The 27871-nt window shown below is 45.4% G+C and overlaps 2 protein-coding genes across 6 annotated transcripts in view; both read right to left on the bottom strand.

The window, feature by feature from the left end:
• The window catches only part of P4HTM (prolyl 4-hydroxylase, transmembrane), a 28345-nt gene extending 27399 nt beyond the window's left edge, over positions 1–946 (bottom strand). For both annotated transcript variants that reach the window (XR_008329120.1, XM_053378403.1), the window contains exon 1: positions 306–946. Coding sequence is in view for 1 of the 2 variants with exons in the window: in XM_053378403.1 (XP_053234378.1) it covers positions 306–632 (327 nt within the window). In the remaining variant the exon portion in view is untranslated. The remainder of the gene's footprint in view (positions 1–305) is intronic.
• A 1132-nt stretch (positions 947–2078) lies between these two features.
• ARIH2 (ariadne RBR E3 ubiquitin protein ligase 2) overlaps positions 2079–27871 on the bottom strand; it is a 41107-nt gene continuing 15314 nt past the window's right edge. For all 4 annotated transcript variants that reach the window (XM_053378404.1, XM_053378406.1, XM_053378407.1 and 1 more), the window contains 13 exons: positions 22732–22799; positions 20861–20924; positions 18740–18887; positions 17930–18051; positions 16849–16958; positions 14370–14487; positions 12826–12876; positions 12681–12702; positions 11625–11776; positions 10626–10769; positions 9288–9356; positions 7448–7531; positions 2079–6292 (listed from right to left, as the gene is read on the bottom strand). In XM_053378404.1, coding sequence (XP_053234379.1) covers positions 6221–6292; positions 7448–7531; positions 9288–9356; positions 10626–10769; positions 11625–11776; positions 12681–12702; positions 12826–12876; positions 14370–14487; positions 16849–16958; positions 17930–18051; positions 18740–18887; positions 20861–20924; positions 22732–22799 — 1224 coding nt within the window. In that variant the 3' untranslated portion in view covers positions 2079–6220. The remainder of the gene's footprint in view (positions 6293–7447; positions 7532–9287; positions 9357–10625; positions 10770–11624; positions 11777–12680; positions 12703–12825; positions 12877–14369; positions 14488–16848; positions 16959–17929; positions 18052–18739; positions 18888–20860; positions 20925–22731; positions 22800–27871) is intronic.

The following is a 27871-nucleotide window of genomic DNA, read 5'->3' as shown; positions in this document are numbered from 1 at the left end:
ACCATGAGACGACGATGTTGCTGCACACCTCCAAATACGGATATATGGCAGCTGAAAGCTGGGAGGGCAAGAAATAATTTGGGGGTAAGCGCCCCAGAAACTGCTGTTTTTTGCACAGAAGCCTTGGAAGGAGGGAAGCTTTTTCTTTTCTTTTGAAGGGTCGAGGAAAGGGGGAAACTCGCCCCGACCCTTGAAACTTTAAAAACAGCCGCAAAAGGGAGACCTGCCCTCTTGAATGACCCCCAGAGAACAGCAGCGCTTGTTTCCATCCTCGCGCAAAAAGGAGATTTCGGGACGCTACTTGCCTTGATGCCCTCGAGGCGAGGCAGGCTGTGAGGGCGAGAGCCTCCTCCTCCTCCCGGGGAGGAGAAGGGCGGCGCGGGCGGGTCCTGTGCGGGGCCCGGGGGTCCCTCCTTGCCCGGCTCCGTCTCCCCGTCGTCGGAGCTAATGTGCACGAAGAGCAGCAAGCCCAGCACGTTGAGCACGTAGAGGTGCGCGAACACCATCAGCACCACGAAGTAGGGTCGGGAGCACACGGCCCTCCGCCCAAAGGAAGGCCCCGGCAGCGGGCGGGGGTCTTCGTCCGGCGTCGCCGCCGCCGCCGCCACAGCTGCCCCCGCCGCAGCAGCCATGGCTAGGCCCGGCCCGCTCCGGCCTGGGAGCTGGGCACCGTTACCACGGCAACCACCCCGCGAACAGCGGCGGCTTCTCCGGGCAGGCTCCCCTTACGTCATCACGCACGGCGAAAGAGCGCGCGGCCGGGCCCGTTAGTTTGGCCTGGAGGAGTGGGGGGGGGAGGAGAGCGGAGGGAAGGCAACCGGACGGCGCTGGCCGGGACGAAGTCCGAGAGGGTGCTGGCCCGTATAAAGGATTTTTAAAAAAGTGTTTTGGCTTCAGCCGCTCTGCCGGCCATTTTAGATCCTGGCAACTTTGCCTCTCCTCCCCTAGCAGTGTGATGGGAAGCCATTTTGAGGAAGGGCACCGGCTTCTCCCCCCCTTGCGGATGAATATGAAACTGCAGCCATTTTTGGTAAGGGCAGAACGTCCACCGCTGTCCTGACGTAGTTGTTTTGTTGACAGAGCAGTGGCTGGTGTGAAGGCAAAGTGAATTAGCTAGTTCTACTAATACTTTTTTTAATTAAAAAACACACGGCATTTTAGCCTGAGCTTCCCCCCCTTTTTCTGGAACTCGAGTAAAGTGCTCCTAGACATGTACAGAGTGCCTTTTTCAGTCTTAATGAATCCTAGGGTGTTTTGCTAAAGAAGCTGGTAGGCTAAGGCCACCACCTGGTTCTTGAGACACTTCTAAAGGTTTAAAAGCTCCTGCCTTTCAATAAAATGTATTAAATGGAATACAGAACAGCTGCTTTCAATTTCAGTAATGAAAGGCAGTTGAACAGCATGTAAAGCCCATGTAGAGTATGTAAAACCAATATTCGATATCATCTCCACACCTTATTCAATGAGTGCCTGGGAGCTACCGGTAGCTTTTGCATAATCCTCTACCTGTGAGATTTACTTCTTAACTTCAGGATTATGAAGTAGATCCAACAGTACAAATTCAGGTTTTGTTTTAAAGAGGAAGGGCAACACCTTTGCCCAGATTATTTCCTCAAAAACATGTACATCTTGAAGGAGATCCAATTTCACAGGCTTTTTTTTTAAAATGAGAGAACATGGCAGCTGGTAAAGAACTTCCCTCCCCATCCCCTTTTCCTTTTGTACCAGTGTCTTTTTTACAGAGCACATTCCCTGCCTTCAGGCTTGCTATTTTGACATGTAAGCCACTCTACGAACCTTTTTAAGTTAGTGAACAGGCTATAAATGCTTTGAATAAATAAACGAGGAAGTTGAACACAAAACCATGTTTTGGAGAGAACAAAAAACTGGATTGAGGGACTGACTTGTTTGGATGTGAAAGGCCGAACCTATTTTAATAGGTTGCTGGAAATCGGTGGTACTGTTCAAGCAGCTCCCAGTTTATACTATAAACATTTCTCTTCCTCACCCCCTTTCTCACTGTATAATGGGAAATGCTGCATCAGTAAGGGAGGGAGGGAAAAAAGACACTACGCACATTTAAAATTAGAAATTCACAATTTATTTCAAATAAACAATTTCAGGAGAGGGAAACTGCAAGGGCCCTTTCCTTTGCCCCTTCCCCTCCTAATGCCGGAAAAGTGTTGGCAGTTTCTTGAGGTTGCTTCCCCCCCCCCCAATACCTCAGTGAGGGACAGAGCAAAGGCAGCCATGATAATGTAGCACTCTGCATAATAATAAAAAGCTCCCATAGCAGAAGCTACTACCTGAAAACTTGGAACAGTCCAGACTTGAGTGAGCACACATAAGAACTTTCCTAGAAAAAGCTATTGAGAAATGAAATCTGATTTTTGAAACAAAAACAAGTTTTGAATGAATTGAGACAGTGCAATAATAAGAGAACTCTCCAGTTCTTCCTGAAGAAGTCGCATGGCACACAGCTGACATAAATTTAGGTTGTCAACAGAAAACTGGTCGCTGCTGCAGAGGAAGGAGTGCTATAGAGAGAGCAAGTATAAAACTTGATTAGAGCAGGGATAGGGAACTTTTGGCCACCCAGAAGCTATTGGACTCCCAACTCCCATCAGTCTCAGCCAGCACAGCCAATGGTCAGGGATGGTGTGAGCAGCAACATCTGCAAGGCCAAATGTTTCCCATCTCTGGATTAGAGGATCTCTCTTCTATTGAGCAGCCTCTTTTGGTGTATGTATGCAAGCTTTTGAGTTACAGAGACTTCTGTTTGCCAGGAGATGTGGTGTAACTTGAGAGCTCAGTTTGTTCAGTATCAGAAGTTGTGCAAAGACAGTTTTGTATCTCTTTTATATAGAAAACTGTGGCAGGTAATACTAAATGTAAGCGAAAACCAAAACAAAGTCAGCATTGAAGGTGAATCAAGCCAAGTTTTAAAAAGTAAGAGTGATAGGATGACAACAGCTGCCAGGCTGGCTGAGAGTCAAGCCTTACAGAAAGAGACAAAAAGCTCCCAGTTTAGGATGTTCGCCTGGTATGAGGGAAATACACCTATACTCTGAGCTCAGATGCTGCTAATTCTTAATTGTTGTCTTGCTATTGCTACCAGCTTGTTGCAGAATGGCAAGGATTTTCTGAGGCAACAAACTGTGTTGAGTTCTGCTTTAGAACCATTAGCTTCTTTTTCCAGAGTGAAGAGGATTACTTTCCTATAGCACAGCCTATTCTTATCAGTGGCAAAACCTCTCTGGCAAAGTCTGAACATGATGGAATTCTAATACAGGGAGCCTGTATCGGGGGAAGAATAAAAATGCTGATCTGTCAACTGTCTGGGACTTAAAAGTGTTAGTTTATACATATATGAATGCTACCTGCTCTAAACTGGGAGGCAGCTATTAATACGTGATGCAATACTGGCTTAATATAGCACATCTAAAAGCACTGCACGGGGTTGGTGCCAGCCATGTGGAGGCTACAAGTTTAGAAAACATGACTTTTTAACATTGAAAGTTGTCAATGTGCTACCATCAAGTTGACCAGCTACAACTGGATGTCAGATGTAAGTGCAAGCCACACATCACTTCCCTTTCACACTGGACAGTTCTGAGCTACAGAAAACATGTGTGACTTAACTTCTCTGATTCAATGAGACCGACCGCTCAGTCTGAATGCAAAGTTTAAAGATAAAAAGATCCTCGTGTCCTTCAAAGGCTGAACACTGTATTAAGCTAGCAAGGAAGATCAGGTCAGCATTTCACAGGAATAAGTCGTAAGCCATACCTTCCCACAGCTCTTCTGGCCACAAGGCTTATCTTTATCCAACTGCAGCTGGGTTAATGAAATAATCCCGTGCTAGCACTTTACGCACCACATCTCATCAAAACAATAACAAAATGAAGGCTAACATACTGTGCAATTAAAATCACACACACGCCGAACTTCTTGCACTTTGCTAAAAGGTTTTCGTCTGTTTCTATATATCAAGGCCCAGACTGGACTTCATGCAGAGAAATGGAAAACATCTACAGCCAAGAGAACACAATCACATGATCTCCGCTTACAGCAGGTAAGACATGGGTTAAAAGGAGCAAGCCTGATGAGGTCGTCGTGCCGCATCAGCTACAAGAGACCTATAAAATGGCCAATGGAAGAGAAAAGGTGAACAGAGCAGGAAATGGGGGGGGGGGAGAAGAGTTTCTCTTCACGGTACTTTTTCTTAGCCTAGTACACGCCCCCCCCCTTTCAAGGTCCTGCTTGCGTAATCTGTGGTTAACTGGCAATGGGGTAGGAAGAGAGTAATATTAAAAAGGTCCTGGGGTCATTTACTAAGGAAGCAAGCAGGTAGTGGGTATAATCATTTTCCCTGGAGTGCTTGAGGTAGTATTAGCAGCACGTGAAGGGCGAAAGGGTGGCATGGCAGATTGCCCCCCCCAAGAGCTAGGTCAACATCCAGAAATGCTAATTAAATAGCTCCCGCTGAAAGGCCAGAAAGGTAGGTGCATAAAGCACAATAATGATCCTAGCTTGCCAGTCCTCCCTTGTCCAAACCAAAAAGATCATCAATCAACGTACAAACAAAAGTTCAGTGCAACATTATTATTTTTTTTGTAAACAGGTAGCAAGGTGTTCTTATTTCAAATCGAATCAGAGTAACTTCAGGAGAGGGCCACCTGTTCCGTCTTCTTTTCTAGGTGGATAATCAGCTTAAGCAAGCATGTTGACCATGCACTGTACATAACCTACACTGCAGTTTTTTTTTTACTGTTTCGAAGCTGGCCTCCCACATGAATGGAGGAAAAATTGACCTTTTACACATTCAAGTGTACTAATAATAAGCCACCCGTGAACATAGGTTTGTACCTGACCAAGTCCTACTGAAATTAATGGGACTAAATCAGGCCCATAAATTTGAACGGTCAACTTCAAGCAGGACTAGTGGTGGATACAACTCCTTAATATTCATTAAGCTTCATTCTCACCAATTTTGCTGGCTGTTTTTCAGCCAGCCGTAGTTTCTAGGACAGTGGTGTAAGTTTACCATTGGCACATGTTTCTCAGGACTTGTCTTAGGCTGCCAATATTTTTTTTTTACCCCCCTCCACCCCACCCCCCTTACCAAGCATCATGTTTAAGTGTAACAGCTTTCCCTCGATACACAGTGAGGAAGTCTGGTCTTGTCAGGGCAAGACGGGGCCAGACTTGACATATCACCTTACAGCCATGTCAAGGATCAGGTTGTGTATGACTGGACTGCACAGATACGCAAGGCATTGGTGGAACGTGGCTTGTCCTTTTGCCTCCAAGCAAAGCCAGTGCCTGCTCCAATGCTGTCGAGAGGCAAGGTTGTGTGTTCCCATAACCCCTCAGATGATTTTAGTTTTGGCAGATGAGATCAGTCCAGAGAAACAAAGCAACTAATGCATGCAGGAGACAACCTTAAAGCTGATGGGACAGCAGGACCACGACTGTTTTCCATGCTGGCCTGAACTTTGCCCGACTGCCCCTGCATAGCCAGGGAAGAATAGGAGAGCTACTCGACCGTACGCTGACCTCCGGCCGCTGCTGTTGTCTCCTAGGCTAGCACGGTTCACCTCATGTAGTCACAGGGCAAGCAGCAGAGCGCACATAAGAGGTGCCAAACAGACAGCTGGACTATTTCATAGCTTTCAGCGCAAAAGAGGATTTGGAGGGAAAAGAAGAAAAGCAGCCATTTAGTTTACAAGCAGCTTATTAAAAAGGAAACACTCCAATTCCAATTTATTTTTTTAAAAAGGGTTGTGTGTTATTCTAGGGTTTGTTTTGTATAATTGTACAACCGTTTGAAAATTACATATGCTTGTAATGATCTAACACTATTAACAGCCATTCGGGGGGAGGAGGAAGAAGAAGAAGAAGAAGAAAAATAAAATAAAAGAACTCCTTCCCAGAACAATCCAAGAGCCGGGGAGGAAAACGTCCCAGAAAAAAAAGGTGCCAAATCTGAACTCCAGCCTCTAGCCTGGCAAAAACGAAAAGCAGAAAGAGAAGAGAAAACAGAAGACTAAGCTGTGGTGCTAGCTCGTGTCTGGCTTGCAAGGGGAGGCAGCAGTGTTGTCCTCAGCCCTTCTCTGTGGTGGGGGCGGGGGCCAGCTTCTCGTGTTGCTTCTGCTGCTGCTCTCACCGCCACCTCGCTCTTTGCGCTCACCCCTGCGCCCTGACATCTCCTGCTACTTTATGTGTCGTGGAAGTCTTTCAGCAGGGTCCTTCTCCTCTGCTCGGCTATGTGCATCTGGTTTTCCAAGTCCTGGGTGGGGAGAGAAAGAGGGCGTAAAATCAGGTTTGTTTCTAGTTTGTGGTGGCAGGGAAACGGACCCACAGACTTGAATGGTCAGCAGAAAGGAGGGAAGGAACACCAGCCATCCCTTTCGGCCCCAGTCTCCTCACAGAAACGAGCCCTCTTCAGGTATTCAAGTCTAGATCAGGAATAGTGTGGTAGTTTGATAAGCAAAAGTCAGGAGTCGAGGGGGCATATCCAGGATGAACACCTGAATAGGGCTATGGTTGTGAGAAAAATGTGTGTGGTTTAGAACAGGAACTCAAAACTTCCTGGTCCCAGTGCCTCGCTCCATTAATTACATCAAGCAGTTAAGAAAATAACACCTAACTGGTGGTCCTTATAGAAGCCAAAAAATTTTATATATTAAAAAATCCACATGCACCAGATTGAATCTAGAATTCCAACAACTGGAACTCCGCCAAGAAGATGCTCCTACAGAAGGGGTGTGCCCACTGAAAAGCTGGTCTAAATAGCTGGGGGACCCCCCAGTGCACTTGGGGAGGTTGTGTAGGGGGGGAATTGGTGAAAACTGTCTCCCCTCTTTTTCCTCAGAATGGAAGTTGCATTGGATCTAAGTCTCTGAACAGAAAGTGGACTCCCATTCATGGAAGGAGCACTCTAGGTCATGGGTAGGCGAACTAAAGCTCGGGGGCTGGATCCAGCCCAATCGCCTTCTAAATCCGGCCCGTGGATGGTCTGGGAATCAGCGTGTTTTTACATGAGTAGAATGTGCCCTTTTATTTAAAATGCATCTCTGGGTTATTTGTGGGGCATAGGATTTCGTTCATTTTCCCCCTCCAAAATATAGCCCGGCCCCCCACAAGGTCCGACGGACAGTGGACTGACCCCCTGCTGAAAAAGTTTGCTGACCCCTGCTCTAGGTTGTGCCTATCTCAGTTGCTGAGATCAATCCAAAAGTATGTGAGCATTTCCCACTAACTGTACAGAACCTCCAGGTGGCAAGAATAATGACGTCAAGGGATCTGGAGTGCCATCTCCTCCAGTCCACTGCCAATTCCTCTGCTTCCTCATAGGATTTGTTTAAGCCCTTCTGTGCAGGTAATGAGCTCCTGGGATGAGAAGATGAGGTGGCAGGAGGTTGAACAAAGCTTGTTTACTCACCCCTCTGTCATAACTATCTGCTCTCTCCACCTTCCATGAGAGGTTTTCTATTTCCGCTTCCAGCTGAGCCTGTTGGTATTCAAACTGAAAACATGAAACAGATTGTTGAGGGAAAGAGATACAGGAAAGCAGCTTTTCATCATCCTCATTCTACCCTACATCTGCTGTTACCATTCACGCCAGAAGGCGCTTCTGAAAAGAATGAAATACAAGCAAAAACTGAAGCACGGTTCTCAATAGATGCAAAGTCACAACAACACAGTATTTCGCCCTTTCTGATGTGCAACAGTACAAGAGCACCAGAAAGCTTATGGATTCAAAGCTGGGCAAGTTTCCAGTTCAGAGCTCCCTATGCATAATCTGAGGGATATTAATCAATGGTTACGTAGATGACAGAATCCAGGAACAACAACAACAACAACAATTTATTTATGCCCCGCCCATTTGGCTGGGTTTCCCCAGCCACTCTGTGCGGCTTCCAACAAAAGATTAAAAATACATTAAAACATCAGTCATTAAAAACTTCCCTAAACAGGGCTGCCTTCACGTGTCTTCTAAACATCAGATAGTTGTTTATTTCTTTGACACCTGATGGGAAGGCGTTCCACAGGGTGGCTGCCACTACTGAGAAGGCCCTCTGCCTGCTTCCCTGCAACCTAACATCTCGCAGTGAGTGAACTGTCAGAAGGCCCTCAGAGCTGGACCTCATTGTCAGGGCAGAACAATGGGGGTGGAGGCGCTCCTTCAGGTATACTGGGCCGAGGCAGTTTAGGGCTTTAAAGGTCGGCAACAACACTTTGAATTGTGCTCAGAAACGTACTGGAAGCCAATGTAGGTGTTTCAAGACGGTGTTATGTGGTCTCGGCGGCCACTTCTAGTCACCAGTCTAGCTGCCACATTCTGGATTAGTTGTAGTTTCCTGGTCACCTTCAAAGGTAGCCCCACACAGAGGGCATAAGACTTTTGTAAGTTAAGACTGCAATGATGTAAGAACCAGTCAAGCGCTGAAGGCTGTTCAAAATGAGGATGGCTCTTATTCGACAGCTACATAAGATGTGCTAGTAATTTAAGGTTTCCTATAGGGCTGTGGCAGCGGTGCTTTGATGGAGCTGCGGAGTGGCAGCTACTGGGGCTACCACTGCCACCAACCTGGAGCTCCCCTGACCTTGCTGCCACCTTTCCCCGTCCCCATTTTGAAGTGGCACAGCATCTCCACCAGCACAGAACACCCTGCCCCCTTTAGAAGTCTCCGTTGCTTTTCCAAATTGGTAAAATTGGGGAGATTTACAAACAAAGCTGAAATAGCACACTGGCTCATCTTTTACTTGCCGAATGCAGTTTGTTTTGCAACCCCCTCCTTACAAAACAAAAGTAAAGCAGCTGACAGAAGCAGCTATACAACTCTGAAGAAGAGCAGAATACAAAACTAGGAAGCTTAAACAGTTACTAGGAAGAATCTGAATTAGCGAGTCATCTCCCTGTAAATAAAAGTAACCATGGAAAGCAGGTTTGATCTATATAGTTTTAAAACTGTATATCCCACCACTGCTGTCAAAAGCATATGGTAGCTAACAACTCACTTAAGTAATTAAGCATACACTACTTAATCTATTACATTCTGTACTGTTCTTCCTCTGCAGAACTCAACAGTGGTTTACATGTGGTACCCAGGTGGTCTTCCATGCCAACCCTGCAGTCAGAACCCGCTGAGCTACTGCAGTTGCAGTTCCCATAACGTGACTCTGGGCTGTTTCCAGCTATCGGCAGGAAGCCTGACATTTCCCAGCTCAGTCCTGCAAGAAATTTAGGTGACCATTAAACACAGAGCCACAGGTCTTACCAGTTTCTTTCTGGGGCCAGACTCCATGTAGTAGGCATATGGATATGTGTACTGCAGCGTGTAACGACACTACAATGAAAAGAGAATGAAAGGAAGACAGCTTTTTTTTAATGTTGTGTGCCTGCACAGAAGTTCTCCATGTGTCTTCCAAATGTCGGAGACGCCTGTTTGTCAGTTCTGTGGAGACTGTGCCCACCTTCAGCAGCTAAACCTGCCCAATGCGCGATATACAATGCCATCATGCAACACGGCGAGCAGACAGTAATAATAATAATAATAATAATAATAATTATTATTATTATTATTATTATTATTATTATTATTATTATTTATACCCGGCTCATCTGGCTGGGTTTCCCCAGCCACTCTGGGTGGCTTTCAACAGAATATTAAAATACAATACAGTGGTACCTCGGGTTAAGTACTTAATTCGTTCCGGAGGTCCATTCTTAACCTGAAACTGTTCTTAACCTGAAGCACCACTTTAGCTAATGGGGCCTCCCGCTGCCGCCGCACTATCAGAGCACAATTTCTGTTCTTATCCTGAAGCAAAGTTCTTAACCTGAGGTACTATTTCTGGGTTAGCGGAGTCTGTAACCTGAAGCGTATGTAACCTGAAGCATATGTAACCCGAGGTACCACTGTAGTCTATTAAACATTAAAAGCTTCCCTAAACAGGGCTGCTTTCAGATGTCTTCTAAAATTCTGGTAGTTGTTTTTCTCTTTGACATCTGGTGGGAGGGCGTTCCACAGGGTGGGTGCCACTACCGAGAAGGCCCTCTGCCTGGTTCCCTGTAACTTGGGTTCTCTTAGTGAGGGAACCGCCAGGCTGGACCTCAGTGTCCGGGCAGAGCGATGAGGGTGGAGACGCTCCTTCAGGTATACTAGACCGAGGCTGTTTAGGGCTTTAAAGGTCAGCACCAACACTTTGAAATAAAATGCACGCTATACACAAAATGAACGGCATGCCAGAGTGGAGCTCCCCAAGGGATGCAGTAGCCACAGAGCTTCCGCAGGCTGTGTGAAAAAAGGGAAAGGTCCACAATACGCTCCCCTACCCTAACCTCCCCACCAAGCAGCTCCAAGTGGTGTTAAGCAGGGTAAAAACAACTCACCCCCTGATCTATAATTCAGCAAAGATCAACCCAGAGTGCTAAGACAATCTGGCACCTTCCTTGGCAATAGCTTGCAGTTGATACCAGGCACCTGATTACTATTTAAGCCCTCACAATCAACACAGTTTAAGACCGGCAGGTCCCATTGCCCACCCTCCCCAGCACCCCAAATCTCACCCCATCCTCTTTCTGCATCTTACAATTAACAGCTAGGCACACCCACCTTAGCTAGCAGCTTTGCTGCATTCTGTAGATACTGCCAGTCTATCCACGTTCCCAAGTTGTTCATCACCCTTTCTTGTATCTTCTCTTGAATTCGCTGGTATGTCTGTGCCTCCAGCTGTAAGCTCTTGTTGTGGTTTTCCCACTGTGAAAAAGGTGTAAGGTGTAAGGCAACGATGGACAAGAAAGGGGAGGAAAAGACAGGCTGGGAAACAGCAGGCCACAGCAACGCATTGGAAAAGACTGAAAAGAAGCACCTTAGAATGCAAAGTCCCTCCTTCGGAAAAGGCAAGATGTACCAGAAAGCAAACATATCCTCGCAGCTTTCTAAAAAATATTACCACATTATCTTTCGGTAAGTGACTCCAGAAAAGCTAAGACAATTCCATTCACATTAGCATTCCCACTTCAAATCTGCAGCGATATCGAACTGGAGCAAGGTTTTGCCATGTTTTAAATAGGAAAGCTTCCTGAAGCATTGTCTGAAGAAAGCAAGGTTTTTCATATACCGTATGCTCTTTTTTAATATGTCATGTGGAACACACACATATATGCAAAAATCTTATTTCCATAATGTATTTTGGAGGGGACAATCTAGGTGTTTACACAATGCAAATACTTTATTATATAGGGATTAAGAATTACAAGCCAAGAGGCAGCTTTAAGCAGTTTTGGTGCAGAGTTATGCAGATTTACAGAAGGCAAACTGTACACTTGTAGGAAGATTGCACTGCAGAGCACAGTTCAGCACCAGAAAATTTAAAGCAACCTATTGCTGTTGGCTTCAAGGAAAGAGCACTCTCATTACAGGACTGGCAGAGATTATCACTGGAAAGGAGCTTGCTTCTGGAAGAATAACCTTGAGGAATGATCTTGATCTGTGGCTACAGAATGTTTTGTTCAATGAGGGCTTTCTCACAATCATTAGCATTGCCCTTTGCATAAGGTGGGGCTCACGAAAAAGGCTACAGTTAGCTCCAGCCAAGGAGATGTCTCCTACCCTTTCAAAATAGAACAAGTACTTCTTAAGGGCCTCCCTGGCCTGTGCTTGCTGACTCTGGTTTACAATATCAGGGTTCTCTTTGTACCGACTGCATTCGTAGTACTCGCTGCCGTGAGTCTTCCAATCCCCTAGACACATCCAGCAGAAGTCTGCAGAGGACAGGAGAGGAAACGTTATTGCACAAGGCAATAAATAAAGCAATGCTTCTTTGAGGAACAAGATCGACATCTCTCCCTCTAAGGGGCAAAGATGCTACCAAAGAGCTTGCACATTAACTAGAAGAGCTACCGTATTTTTCGCTCTATAGGACACACCAGACGATAAGACGCACCTAGTTTTGGGGGGAGGAAAACAAGGAAAAAAATATTTTGAATCCCAGAAGCCAGAACAGTAAGAGAGATCTGGCTCCTGGGATACCGTGTGGCTGTTCTGGCTTCTGGGATAACCGCGCCAAGCCTCTTCAGGGGCAGCGGGATGAAGACTCCCCCTGCCCGGAACAGGCTGCGCACGGCTAAGGCAGAAGCCAGGACGGCAAGCGGGATCACTGCCTAGCGATCCCTCTTGCTGTCCTGGCTTATAGGATAGCTGCACGCAGCCTCTCTCGGGCAGCGGGATGAAGGCGCCCCCTGCCCTGGCAGAAGCCAGGACAGGCACGTCGCTGAAGGGGCGCTGCGCAGTTCTCCCTCTCTGCACAGCGCCTCTCCTGCAAAGGAGTCCCTTCTGTTCCTCCTCCGGCTCCCAGGACAGGCGCGTCGCTGAAGGGGCGCTGCGCAGCTCTCCCTCTCTGCGCAGCGCCTCTCCTGCGTGAAGCAGGAGGAGGAACAGAAGGGGCCCCATTCCTCCTGCCGCTTCGCTGAAGGGGCGCTGCGCAGCTCTCCCTCTCTGCGCAGGCCATTCACTCCATAAGACGCACTCACACTTCCCCTTACTTTATAGGAGGAAAAAAGTGCGTCTTATGGAGCGAAAAATACGGCAGTTTGGGATAATATCCAAATCATAAGGATAAACATTTCCCCCGACTTTAACACAAAAAACCTGGTGCTGTCTACTTACCATGTTTGCATTTGGAGCATTGCTGGGGGAGAGAGAGAGAGAGGTGGGGGGGGGGGGAGAGAGAAGGCATTAATAAGAAGCAGGCAAAGATTTCGCCTATAATTAAGCAGTATAGTGTTTCTGATCTTGTCCACAATCTACTCACCATGTGATTGCAGCCTCCGTTCTTTTCAATACAGATATTGCACTTGGGACACTGGAGGGAGAGAGGAGAAGAGAGAACACACCTTAGATTGTCCCATGTGTTTCAACAATCAGGAGTCTGGTCTTGGACAACTCTTCATACTCCTCTCTTGCGCAAGAATTATCAGGCCTGCCTGTGTCGTCAATCCCTTTTCCCTCTCTTTGCTTGGATGCAATTATATTTCAGTCTTGTTCTTCTTGGGAACATAGGAAGCTGCCTTACACCAAGCTTTGCATGTAGGTATTAGGGTTTGAGGGACGCGGGTGGCGCTGTGGGTTAAACCACAGAGCCTAGGACTTGCCGATCAGAAGGTCGGCGGTTCGAATCCCCGCGACGGGGTGAGCTCCCGTTGCTTGGTCCCTGCTCCTGCCAACCTAGCAGTTCAAAAGCACGTCCAAGTGCAAGTAGATAAATAGGTACCGCTCTGGCGGGAAGGTAAACGGTGTTTCCGTGCGCTGCTCTGGTTCGCCAGAAGCGGCTTAGTCATGCTGGCCACATGACCCGGAAGCTGTATGCCGGCTCCCTCGGCCAATAAAGCGACATGAGCACCGCAACCCCAGAGTCGGCCACGACTGGACCTAATGGTCAGGGGTCCCTTTACCTTTACTAGGGTTTGAGCCTTGGAATCTCCAATTAAAGAAGCCACAGATCCATGCTAGGGAAAACTTCCGCCTGAGACTTTGGAGACCTACTGACAGTTATATTATATACTACATGGCTAGATGGAGCAATCGATAGACTATAAAACATCTCTTTACTTTGCAGCTCTTCAGTGCTATCCCATGCTGCCCAATACTTCTTCATTAGTTTCTCCTTACATTCGAGTCACTTCGCACATTCTTCACCATTACTACAATTAAAATGCTTTCAGATTCCTTTTACTTTCTGCTCACACTTCCTTTCTTCTAGAGTTCAGGGTTTCTCAAACCTGGGTCTCCAGTTGTTGTTGGACTACAACTCCCATCATCCCTATCTAGCAGGACCAGTGGTCTGGGATGCTGGGAATTGTAGTCCAACAATATGTGGTGACCCAAGTTTGGGAAACCCTGTTCTAACTTGTCTAACTCCTCTCTGGTGTGATCTGGAAAATGTAAATAAGATCTGGTTCTCCTTTCTGAGAGATTGAAGTGATAGGCATCAGGTATGCCAACAGGAAGTTTAGACCAATACTTTCCACCCACCTCTTTTACCTTCTTTCCATTTTGTGTAACTGCGCCTTTAGTGTGCTTGGTGGGCACTGGTGAGTCATGTATTAGGAGGAGATGGAGATGAGAATGAAAGAAGGGACAGCACTAGATAGGGGGCGAAATGTTCTATACTCATCATTCTCTATTTAGAACACAGCGCACATTAGCTATAGAAACTGGTTTGAAAACAGTTTGAGAGAAAACTATAAACAAGCATCTAGCATGTAAGAGCAGCTTGCTGCACCCCCCCCCATTGAAAAAACCTCAAAAGGAGCCAAGTTATAAACGGAAAGGTCACTCCCACACACACACACTTACATCTTTAGTGTGAGCACTGATATAGTTGGCTGTTTCAGAGTCATCTGCACACTTGGTGAGCCATTTTCGAATGGTGGCACAATCTGTGGGAGCATGGTACATCTGCCGACACTTGAAACTTAAAACAAAGAGAAAGGCATGTCCACTTTCCAGAAATCATATTGCACGCAACCAAAAAAAAAAAAAAAAAAAGGAGCAAAGAAGGGACTCATACACAGTGTTATGTCTTCTCTGTAATGCTGCACAAGCACTGTTCAGACTCTTGGTAGGGTGCATGCACACACACACACACATCCCATGAAAGACCTGTATTTGGTACTGCAACAAAAGTTAGTATCTTGCAAGTCTCAATTTAAAAAAATGAAAGAATCCAAACTCAAAATGCATTTTTAGCTCTTGTTTATGCCAAGGGAAGCTTGGGGCATGGGGCACGGGTGGCGCTGTGGGTTAAACCACAGAGCCTAGGACTTGCCGATCAGAAGGCTGGTGGATCAAATCCCCGTGACGGGGTGAGCTCCCGTTGCGCGGTCCCTGCTCCTGCCAACCTAGCAGTTCGAAAGCACCTCCAAGTGCAAGTAGATAAAAAGGTACCGCTCCGGCGGGAAGGTAAACGGCGTTTCCGTGCACTGCTCTGGTTCGCCAGCAGCGGCTTAGTCATGCTGGCCACATGACCCGGAAGCTGTACACCGGCTCCCTCCGCCAATAAAGCGAGATGAGCGCTGCAACCCCAGAGTTGGTCACGACTGGACCTAATGGTCAGGGGTCCCTTTACCTTTAAGCTTGGGGCAGGTTATGTGAGCAGTATCATGTATCATGTAAGCTCTGGGGAAGGGCTGAGTGAAATTTCCAGGAGCCAGACAACAGGGCTACAATGACCCTCCTCACTCCACGCACACACTCCACCCTGACCAATTAGAAAAAAACAGTGGGAGGAATTCATTGCAGCACTATGGCAATCATATAGTCTGTGTAAGCGTTTCAGCTTGCCAGATGGAACAATTCCACCTCGCTTCACTCTGTGCACTGTTCAAGGGGTTCACCTGCTGCCCCCATCAAGGATTTTTTTTTTGGGGGGGGAGGGAAACCCTGTTGCACTACCCGAAGTCCTTTCACCCCTACTCCATCCTCTGATGGCAGCGTTCTGGTTTTTTTCTGCAGTGTATTCACAGCCTTACCCATTTGTCACTATGTACAATCGTACCTTGGAAGTCCAACGGAATCTGTTCCGGACGTCCGTTCGATTTCCAAAACGTTCGGAAACCAAAGCACTGCTTCTGATTGGCTGCAGGAAGCTCCTGCAGCCAATCAGAAGCCACGGAAGCCCCGTCGGACATTTGGGTTCCAAATAACGTTCTCAAACCGGAACACTCACTTCCGGGTTTGCGGCGCTTGGGAGCCAAAACGTCCAAGCAACAAGGCATTTGGGATCCAAGTACGACTGTATTGTAGTAAAGTACTGCTGTGTTCCTCAAAGTCCTTATAAGCACTTCTTCTCCCTACTCTTATTCCATCCCTCTGGTGACAGTTCACTAAGGATAGGTTATTTGAAGACTGCACCATCCAATCAGGGAGGCTTGATTGTGAATAGCCATCATGCACTCCTGGCAAATTATTTCTACGGTAGCAGAGGGATGAGGAACCTCAGACCTGGAGTACCAAACACAGCCCTACCTGGTCCTCAAGACTCTCCCAGGTTACACCCCTCAGCAGCCCTGCTCCATGGCTTCTCTGAGTGCTTTTGCCTGCTTACAATGTGTTACTGAGCTGCAATAATGCCTCCCGCTTGTCTGGATGGAGGCTGACAAGATGTGTGGAGTTTTGGGGGCTGGAACATAGTCAATGTGGTACAAAAGACAGGAGACACATCCACTTTTGCTCCTGGCCCTGCCCAGGAGGTTTACCATGAGGGAATGTGGCCCTCGAGCCGAGAAAAGGTCCATACCCCTGTTGTAGCATCTCCTTTGGGTGTTCATTCAACGCTCACAACTTTAATGGGGATTGTCTGTAGCTCAGTGGCACTGCACATACTTGGCATGAAAAAGGATTCAGGTTCGATCCACGGATCTCCAGGGAGAGCTGAGGAGGACTCCATTCTGGAGAGCCGCTGCCGGTCAGTGTCAACAATAACAGAGTTAGAAGGACCACTGGTCCAACTTGGTGTAAGGCAGTTTCCCGTATCCCTAATACATCAATTTGGCCAGCCATTGACAATTCTGCCTTAGAGGTAGCTGTGTATAGCTGTGTTTGCAAGCTTCTTTAGCCACGAGGGACACTTCCAAAGCTCGACTGGACAAGCATCCTTGAGAGCTAATTTGGCACGGGCAATTTGATCTCACCAAGTTTTATTTACATATACTTTGCACTGGATGGCCTAAGCAGCTTTTTTCAAGTCTCCCTCTCTGGACTATTCCGGTTCCTTGACTAAGGAAAACTCATGCCTTGCTGTCCTCTGCTCACGACTCAAGTTTAATTTTCTTACCAGAAAACTTCATTGCATCGATTGCACTGCACTCTGCGAGCTTTGGGCTCCTGTACCTGTATGACCATAGGGCAGTCTGCGCCGGGACAGAGCTGCAGCTGGAAATGGCTCTGCAAAGAAACCCACCACAAGCATGTATTAGAAACTGGCCCAGCTGAGAGGGAAAGAACCATTACTTATGATTTATCATGTGTAAAAAGGTCAATCATATCATATTGGAAATCTAACCTATGGAAGACCCAATGTAGGTCCTTGTTATCCTTGTGGAAAAAAAGGATGGAAAATTTTCCTGCAGACTTCCAATAAAGATAAAAAGCTTTTTAATGTGCCCTGGCAGCCAGTCTGATCCATACATTATATTTACACTGTTTTCTTCTAACTGCTTTATGAAACTGATATTATGCCCATATTTCTTGCTACAGTTGTTTATCTAGCATCCCTTCAGGTCAGCTGTAAATTCATTCAAGAAATTAAACTGATTTAAACAACTGCAATTCTTCTCTTTATCAAGTGGAAGAAATAATCAAGAAATAGTATTTAAATCTCTTGTGGGGGTATAGATCCACTGTATTTGCTTTTTTCATGTACATCAATGGCGTGGTTTTTTTTAAGAAAAAAAACCAAGGAATTTTTTAAAAATATAAGGAAGCCTTGATAAAATAAAGAGATTGGATAACTTTATATTTTATAGTGATTGAGTAAAAATGGAGCATTTGGCAGCTAAGTGAATCTGTCAGGATAGAGGACAATGAGTTTTAATGAAATGATGCTAATTCACAGAAATGTATTACAGTGATACCTCGGGTTACAGATGCTTCAGGTTACACACTCTGCTAACCCAGAAATAGTACCTCAGGTTAAGAACTTTGCTTCAGGATGAGAACAGAAATCGTGCTCCGGCGGCGCGGCAGCAGCAGGAGGCCCCATTAGCTAAAGTGGTACCTCAGGTTAAGAACGGTTTCAGGTTAAGAACGGACCTCCAGAACGAATTAAGTTCTTAACCCGAGGTACCACTGTATGTGCATTTCCATGGCATTGAAGAACACGCAGAACACCCTGATGGTAAAACAGCAAACAATACCTCAATGTAATCCCTGAAGAGGTAGCGTCTGTATTTGTCTTTCAGCTCCTCGCTAGGTAGCAATGGAAACACAAAATCTTCTGGAGTCCAGAGCAGGCAGTCCTGAGCCATGCAGGAGACACCTGTTTAAAAAGCCAGAGGAGCTATTGCATGTGACGACCTCATTACTGTGTCACCAGTGACAAAGAAGAAGAAGATGAAGAAGAAGAGTTTGGATTTGATATCCCGCTTTATCACTACCCGAAGGAGTCTCAAAGCGGCTAACCATCTCCTTTCCCTTCCTCCCCCACAACAAACACTCTGTGAGGTGAGTGAGGTTGAGAGACATCAGAGAAGTGTGACTGGCCCAAGGTCACCCAGCAGCTGCATGTGGAGGAGCAGGGAAGCGAACCCGGTTCACCAGATTACGAGACTACTGCTCTTAACCACTACACCATACTGGCTTATGTTTATATTCTCTCTCTCTATCTCTCTCTCTCTCTCTGTCACCAGAAGTATTGAACCAAGAGAACAGAGAAGACTAAGGCAGTTGACTGTATGACTGAATCTGTGGGTGGAGATCAGGAAGTTACAGAAAAGGCTGCGTGGGACTGACCGATGTCCCACAACAAGTTCTGTAACTGCTGGGGTGAAAAACATAAATAAATGCAACTTAAGGCATTGGATCAGCCACGCTCCATGTATCGGGGACTGGAGGGACGCAGGCTCCCCACCTCTGCTCACGTAAGATTATGAAAAGATTTTAAAAAGAAGATAGGAGGGAAGAGACACGTGAAGGGGTACAGAAGGGGTACATTGCTCTGAGCTCACCCACTCCGACTCCATCCTTGACGAGAACTGTACAGTGCTGCTCCCAACAGCTGCGGCAGAACTGGTGCTGACAAGCCAGAGACAACAAGTTCTCCTTTCGGACAAACTGCATACACACCGCGCAGTGCTGGGAGGAATGTACCATGGCCTGGGATTCGAAAAGGGGGAAGGGAGGGAGAGAAAGCTAAAATTACTGACAAGAGCCCAAACTGCAGTTTGCAGCAAACCGTCTGGATGAGTTGCGACGTTTCTCTCGTTTCACCCTACGTGGGAACTGGTAGCAAGAATGGAACGAAATGCAACACATTGTAGTTTCTTGGGATGCATTCGCACTTCGCTGGCTTGTAGATTACTGCACCCATTTAATTTATGCTGTTCACATGTCACTTTGAGCTTCTGATAACTGCTTCTCACTGTTCTTTTCAGAATCGATTTAACGGCTATCCCCCAAGGGCTTGGCCAAATGGGAGGATGAATTAAAAACAGGGAGGAGGACAAACTAGGTTTCACTCTGTGGCCAGATTAAAGAGGGAGCCATTTCTTCACGTTGCTCATATTACAGAATAAATCAGCAGCAAGAATGATTAGAAGGGGGTATTCCTTTATTAGCTAATCCTCAAACTCAGACTTGAACATCAAAGAGGGAATATTGCAGCAGTGATAACTGGATCAGATAAAAACAGTGGAAAAACAGTTGTAAACAAGCATATCAACAGAGCCACCAACTCATTCATTTGACAACTCATTCATTAAAGTTATGTTGCTTATATTAAATGCATGTTTATTAGCCACACATCTCCAGCTCACGTTTGAGACCCTTTGTGCCCAGTTATATCTTGTTGATCTACCAAACAATGTTAACAATTCTCCAGCATTGGAGAATATACATGGGCTTCTACATATTGATACACTTTTATTGATAGCAATGTATGTTAAGTGAGCTTAAGTATATGGAATCTAATTGTGATCCGTGGAGACACTTGTACCAGTTAGGCCCACTTATCTGCCAATGGCAAAAGAAGCTGTTCCTCTCAAGAGTCTCTGGATTTGCAGTTTCCAGCAGTTACCTTAATTACATCAATACTGCAGGGTAGCAAGTGGACAACAGATCAGCTATTGCAATAACTATATACCACCCTGTTCTAAAAAAAATATATTGCTCTGCATCAGGATTGGGGAACCTTTGGCCCTCCCTGATTTTGGACTCTGAATCCCATCGACTCCAGCCAGCACAGACAATGTTCAGGGATGATGGGAGTTGTAGTTCAGCAACCTATGCAGGTTCACAGGTCCCATAATCTCTATAGGGTAAGACATGTTGAGAGCAACTAAATATATTTCAAGTAAAAGGGGAGAAGCAATATAAGGCCTGATCTTTCAGATAGTGAAGAGCTGAGCAAGCTGCTCAGCACACTATTGGGTGCCTTCTGTGAGGCAGTAGGACAGCGAGGCTGGTTTTGATCTCAGGGCAATTACTTACATTACCAACAAGCTCATTTATGGTTTGGAATGTAGCTCAAAAGAACCCTCCAACTTGCACATCCTGTTTAGAGCATGAGAGAGATACCTTTCTGCTCACAGAGATCCCAAAGATGTGCAAATGTCCCAACCACACTTGTAAAAAGGTTAAATCTACGAACCAGAAGCTTATCTAATCCATTTTCCAAGTCAACTAGGCCAGGTTTTTCCTAATCACAGAGAGCTTTCTGGATACACAAGACCTTTCTGCTTGAAAGTGAAAAGCAACCTCTTTCCAGAGCTAGTAGCTTGGTTAGCCATACTCTTAAAACAACATAGTTCAGGGTAACTTTCAAGAACTGATGATGATAACAGAGAACTAATCCTTTACTATGTAGATTAAACCCTACAGATCCTGGCCACCACTGCTGTACAACAACTGGCAGCTGAAGTGCATTTGACTGCTTTCTGCGGCAAAATCTGACAGATCCGACCAGATCCAAAAGGTCAGGATCATAGCTTTACGCCAGAATTTTATTACTGAACCCACAAGAGCAGCACTGCATGAGCCAGCAGAGAGCAGGCAAGGAGGCAAGAACCAGTCTCTGGGGAACTATACAAGGAGTTTTAGCATCAAGCATGCCGGAACAGTCCGTTACTCACGTGTTTGGATGAGGCAGGCTGAACTCGTGCTTCCACTAGCAACTGGACAGAATTGGACTTGTGCCTGAAGGAAGAGTTAAAACTTCAAATCAGCACAGAACCATAGCTGCAGAGCTGATGAAACAAGAGCTACAGATTTCAGCGGGAAACGCGCAGAATGCCCTTACAGGGTCCTTGCCGCGGGATCACATTCATCCAGTGCTTTACCAACTGCACTGGCTCCCGGTGAAGTACAGGGTCAGGTTTAAGGTGCTGGTTTTGACCTTTAAAGCCCTCTGTGGCCTAGGACCTACGTACCTACGGGACCGCCTCTCCTGGTATGCCCCGCAGAGGACCTTAAGGTCTACAAATGACAACATTTTGGAGGTCCCGGGTCAAAAGGTGGTTAGACTGGTCTCAACTAGGGCCAGGGCCTTTTCAGTACTGGCCCCGACTTGGTGGAACGCTCTGTTACAAGAGACTAGGGCCCTGCGGGACTTGACATCTTTCCGAAGGGCCTGCAGGACAGAGCTGTTCCGCCTGGCTTGGTTTGGACTCAGTCTGACTCTTATGTTTCCCTCCCCTTATGGTCTTGATTTATTGGATACTTTTAAAATGAGGCTGCATTTTAAATTGTATTTTAACTTGTATTTTAAACTGGTTTTTTGTTTTGTTTTCCCCCTTATTGTTTTTACTGTGATTTTATTGGAGTTAGCTGCCCTGAGCCCGGCTCTGGCTGGGGAGGGCGGGGTATAAATAAAATTTATTATTATTATTACATTCATAATTTTATTCAGCATCACAGCCACCAAGGAAGGCAGGTCATTATGATATAAGGTTGGGGGGAAATCCTGTCCCAAACCAAGGCTATGCACGAAAAGGCTGATTTGAAAAATTCAATTTATGTGAATACAGTGGTACCTGGGGTTACATACACTTCAGGTTACCGACTCTGCTAACCCAGAAACAGTGCTTCAGGTTAAGAACTTTGCTTCAGGTTGAGAACAGAAATCGTGCTCCGGCAGCACAGCGGCAGCGCGAGGCCCCATTAACTAAAGTGGTGCTTCAGGTTAAGAACAGTTTCAGGTTAAGTACAGACCTCCGGAATGAATTAAGTACTTAACGCAAGGTACCACTGTAGCAGTGTATTCAGCATCAAATGCTAATGCGCAAAAACAGACAGAGTTGCAACCAATTAAATTTGTGTAGAAGTATAGCTTGAGATACAAAAGGATTTGACATTAAGATCAGGGCACCAGGAAAGTTTTTTTTGTTTCAGTGAGGCTTGTATGATCATAAGATTGGTATGCAACAATTATTTATGTGCTTTATTAGCTGAAGTGATTATATTATGGCTGTAGTAGCTTTTGGAGTATTTTTATATAACTTTTATTGTATTAATGAAATTTATTATTTATATCAGCAGGGCCTTATGGTTTTAAAATGTTTATAAGCGGTATATTGAACAGATGTTAATTGCTTTGTGTGTTTGGCCTTACAGCAATATGTATATACACTGATGATGGATATATTTGGAAACGGGTGTTTTATGCTAGCTACTACTATTCACATAAATTGAATTTTCAAATCAGCTTTTTTGTGCACGTTTTTGATTTTTTTGCTTTAGCCTACACACGGACCCCTTGTTTTTTGTCCATACCAGGCCGGCCAATGAACCATATTCTTCATCAGTCATGGATCATTATCCTTTTTTTCAATTTTCAAAGTAGCCAACATCTGCTTGCTTGAAAATTAAACCCCAGTGTGCAATACCAAGTGTTCATAGGATTGCAACTCTGGAAACGGCTCAAAGAAAAAGAAAATATGATACTCCAAGGGCGGTGAAAAGAAAACCACAGTAATGATGCTCCACAGCTTGAAGACGTGCTTACCTTTCCAAAATTTCTGAGATTTGCCAGTGGAAGCTAACTAATACAAGCTTAGCAACTGCATGGGACACCTAAAGAAGGAAAGGAAGGGGAGAAACCAGATTAAATTAACGTGTCAAACATCCCTGTGAAAGGACATATCTACCTCCCATATCTACAAAACAAGGCCAATTTGTATTTTCACAATGCTACCAACATTCCCAAGGAAAAGCAAATATCTACCCCTCTCAAATGTTCTTCCCCTTAGCCACCATGTTACTTAGTTTTCCACTTATGTCTCAAGACCAAGAACAAAAGCATGGGCAGGATTCAACTAACGGGTCCCACTAGCGGAAGATTTCCCAAACTTGGGTCTCCAGCTGATTGTGGACTACAGTTCCCATCATTCCTGACAACTGATCCTGCTAGCTAGGGATGATGGGAGTTGTAGTCCAAAAACAGCTGGAAACCCAAGTTTGGGAAATCCTGCACTAGCGAAGGCCCCTTACTCCAGATTTGATAACTGAAATATTGGAAGAATTATGCAAGCAGAAGAAAGCATTTCGTAAGGTTGACCGTACCAAGCTAACTTAATAGCTCTGCCCAAGACTCCATTGATTCCAGTGACATTCAAGGGAGAATTAAGTACTCTGCAATGGGTGGTTTAAAAAGGTTTCATATCAAAGTGTACCTGCAGGGTTGCATCTGCACAGATTTGGGAACCAGCTCCTCTCATAGGAGGTAGGTGCCTGCAAAACTGATTAGCAGGAATTAATAGGCAATGGAAGAAGTTTTTGTTTCTTCAGGTTCTTCCTCATGCACTGAAACAGGAACAAGGCCCTGAGAAACGTCACTGTGGCGTCTTTTAGTTCCTCAGTCTCCTTACAGAAAAGCACCCCACAACTTGCACCTCAATTTCACGCTCAAAGCCATTCCGCCCGGTTTCTCCGGATGTTGCGACATTCAGAAGAATGAGTAACTAAAAATGACTCCATTTAATACAACCCATTGGTATGAAAATACTTTTTAAAATTGTAACCACTATCAACAGCAATTCACAATTCAAAACTAGAGATTAACTTGCAAACTGTTGACTATGTGGGAAAAGGGCAGCAATAAAGATGAGCAACTGGACGTGTGTTGGTTTATTATTATTATTATTATTATTATTATTATTATTATTATTACTACTACTACTACTACTATCACCATTTGTCAGTTGCTTTATACAAAATAAAGGCTCAAAGCAACTTAAGATAAAATGCAAATAGATAAAATCAGTTAAAAGCTGGAAATTTTTAAACACAATGTCCAATAACAAAACTCCTAAAATGCTCAAGCAACAGCACAATAAGTTAGAACAGGTCCTACCCCACCCTAGAGGCTACCTTAACTACCAAAAGTCTGGGTAAATAGAAATGTCTTAGTCTGGTGGTTTGGGTGCTGTTGTGCAGAGACAGGTTCCATAGGGCAGGATTCAGCAGTTGCACTTTTTACATGGCTTTCGTGGCATTTGTGCATGATATTTTTGCTAAGGTTGTCTTGGGTTTCTTGCAGTTGATAGCAGGTGGCTTTGTTTTCTTGTTAGAGGATAAAATCAACAAAATATATGCAAATACTATTTATAAGTGAACGGCAAAAATTTGTTAGCTTGTTTTTAGATCGATTCTGAATTGTTAAAAAAGATGGCAACATTTGTAGTATGTATATTATGCAGGGTTCCTATTTACCTGCTTTTAAATATTCATATTTCATGCATGTTTTTAGTTGTGCCTGGTTTTAAACTAATGTATGCTGTGAGCTGCCTTGCTTTTGAGTCCTGCCCTGGAAGGAAGGTGGGATATTAAACAAACAAATAAATAAAATGCAATTTTATAATTTTAACTTATGGAAGTATTTACATCACCCTATCACAACAATATAAAAAAAAACTTTAAAGGCAGTACAGCCTATTTCTATGGGTTGTAAACCATATTTGAGTATAGTACTATAATAAAAATGCAGAAAAAGAAGTGATCACTTGGTCTCAACAAACAGGGATGGAGATGCTTTTACTCCAGCTGCTGCTTACACTCTTTCTGAGCCCAAGCCCATACGTCATGGAACAAATTAAATGTCAGCATGACAACCATTTCTGCAGTTTGACCACTTGTGCACAAATGCTCATCAGCCTATTAATTCAGAGTAGAGATGGGTTCTCGTTTCAGTCTCATCGGCATTCAATCACAGGTCCATTCTGTCCTGTTTTGCTTCATGCACAAAAGGTCTGCTGCCTTTGAAGTGTATGTATTTAATGTAATTGTACACCCTAACTTGACACACAGCAGGAAAAATATGTGTTTGTTTCAGAATGCTTCAGTTTTTTAATTGTGGATCTGTTTACTGCCCTGGGCTTCTTCGGGAGGAAGGGCAGAATATAAATTTAAGAAATAAAATAAAAATAACATGAAATATGTCAACTGCTGACAATGCATTCTACGTAGGACAACCAGGCCACTTTATGTAAAAGCATGAATGGGCACAAATCTTTAACAGAAATGGAAATATTTTTTTAAAACCCAGCAGAGGAACATTTCAGCTTCCCTAGATGCTATAATGTCACTAACTTTAAGGTGACCAGCCTTGAACAAAAGAACTTCAAAAGGAAACTGCAATGTGAAACCACTGAATTCAACACATCAGGAGGTTCAACCCTGTCACTTGTGGACTGAAACCACACTGCATGTTAATTGGCTTACCAATGCCAAGATGCCTGTTGTTAAACGCTGCTTTCTGTGAATGGCAGCTATTAATAACATAATTAACAGAGTCTGTCATTTTCTGCATTCCACTACAAAAAAACCCCAGCCATGTGTGTGTAAGAAAGCTTGTGCCATAACGAAACTAGGGCAATACAGTCTAAGACTGGCATTCTGCTTGCGCATGGAGGACTTCCCCTTCCTTTTCCTCCTGCAGCCCCCCAAACATGCTCTGTAGGGATGCTCAGAGCCAGTTGTGGAAGCTACAGAGGGCGGAGGAAGAACTTGCATCCACTGCCTTCTGATCTCACCCCTAGACTTTAAAGGTGCCATGAGACTGTTATGGTAGTGATGCAAGATACAAAAATAGCTACCCCCCCCCGGAAACTGTCTTACACAGTTATCAATACTCCATTACCTAGTCTACCCATAAAATCAAGTTAAACTCCCAGGTTTGTCAAAAAAATATGTTCCTGTGCTTCCCCCGCTCTCCACATGCTGCAAAGATCCAACTGCTGTTAGACAAGATTTTTACTTCTTGCAAATCCACAAGAGTAGTAGTCTCAGGGATCCATGAAACAAAAGAGAAGTAGGATGGATTTTGAGCTGCCTCTGTACACTTGTGGCTCATTTCCCCAGTCAAACAAGGAGGAAGTGAAAGGTATCAAAGCAGCCTTTGTGCAAATATAGCTACGCAAGATTGCCTGGTAGGTGGTGACCCCGGGGAAGAGGCTCAGATCTTCCCGATAGCACTATATTCAGGCTTGCCAAGGAAACAGACCAGGACATCCTGATACTTTCCCTTACGAGACATTAAATTTTTCTTTATGCAGAGCATACCAAAACAAGGGCTAAGATAATGGAAAAAGGAAAGAACAGGTTGTTACGAAAAAGGAGCAATGCAGAAGCAAGCACCAGGTGGCTGTAATGGTAAACAGGATGCGGGTGTTATTGGATTGTCCCGTGGGAAACTGGGACTGTCTGTAAAGTGCTCTGAGAGCCGGATGTTACCTCAGAGCAGCACATGACCCTGTACTGGAAGTACATGGGAGGAGTTTATTCTCTCTCTGCAGTGGGAAGCAGAGTGTGCAGACATGGTTTCTCTGTACTGCTGAACGACAGGAATAAAGACATGTAAATATATTTCTGTCTGTCTCTTTCCCCCCCCCCCCCGGGAATGGAGGTGGGGGAGGACTGGTGTGTTCTCTTCACGTTGAGGAGAATCGCCGATTGGAGACCTCCTTTGATCTTGCCGGGAGTCGCAGACGGGAGGTCATAAGGAATCAAGCCGGGCACCTGGAGGGTGGCCAAATTCCTCTGGACTAAGAGCTAAGCTGGAGGCTCTGACTTATGGCTTGATCCCGACAACTGGTAGCAGACCGATGGTTATCAGATCTGTGAGAATCTGCATGAGAGGTGAGAGGTCGATGAATCGTTGCCATCCTCTGCACCTAAGGAGATAAAGAAAGCGTCTGCCTGCAGCCAGAAGCTGAACAGAACAGACAGCTGGACACCGAGAGGAGTGTATGCTCACAAGGTATGCTGCATTTCGGGCTAGAAAAAATGAACGCAGAAAGGCTTATTTTCTGGTTCACAAGAAAGAGCTGCGTTTGAAAAAAACAAGCTCTGAAAGAGCAAGCTTGCATACCAGGAATTCCTGTGGTTTAGATAAGGAGTTCCGTCCTGAGCAGGTTGCTAGGCAACGTCTGCCAGTTACTGAGTGGCCTAAGAAGAGCCTGGGAAATCGAAAGTGTATCTGCGCAGCTGTGCAAGGGTTTTGAAAAAAAAAACAGCCCAAAGGCTTGCCTGCCAGTGAAGCAGTAAACAAAGACTTTTGGAGGTTTACTGGCTTGGAAAGTGAAAGCTGGCTTGAGATTGAGTGTAAAGCTGCCCCTTGGATTCAGCATGGATGCCAAGAAGGGGGGAGTGCCCCTGAGTGCCGTGGTTCTAGATGAACACAGCCGGCATGCTGCACTGGAAGTAAAGGACAGGGGGAGGGAGGAACGGAGTTCTAATTCCCCCACCGATGAGGCTACTGGAAAGAATGCTGTAGCTTTGAATGTTGTCCAGTGTTACAGTTGTGGACAGGCTGGGCATCTTCAGCGGAGCTGCAAGAAGCCACGTCAGCCAAAAGGAGCGAAGGGCCGCTCAGCAAAGCCTGAGGCGTCAGGCAAAGGTCGCACCAAGCCTATGGTGGAACCTGCAAAGGCTTTGATGGCGAAAGGAACCACGCCAGATGTTGGGAACTCGTTTGTTATTGACACTGGATGCACGTTTCATATGTCCCCACACAGAGGACTCTTTTCAACGTTTAAGAAGCAAAGCTTCACTGTGACACAGGCCAATGGTCAGGAGCTAGAAGCGGCCGGCGTGGGGACTGTCTATCTTAAGAGTCTGGACTTGACAATAAACAATGTTTACTTGGT

Source organism: Podarcis raffonei, chromosome 2 (assembly GCF_027172205.1).
Source record: "Podarcis raffonei isolate rPodRaf1 chromosome 2, rPodRaf1.pri, whole genome shotgun sequence".
Lineage (NCBI taxonomy): Eukaryota > Metazoa > Chordata > Lepidosauria > Squamata > Lacertidae > Podarcis > Podarcis raffonei.
The sequence above is the reverse complement of the archived record's forward strand: the minus strand, read 5'-3'. Positions and strand labels throughout refer to the sequence as shown.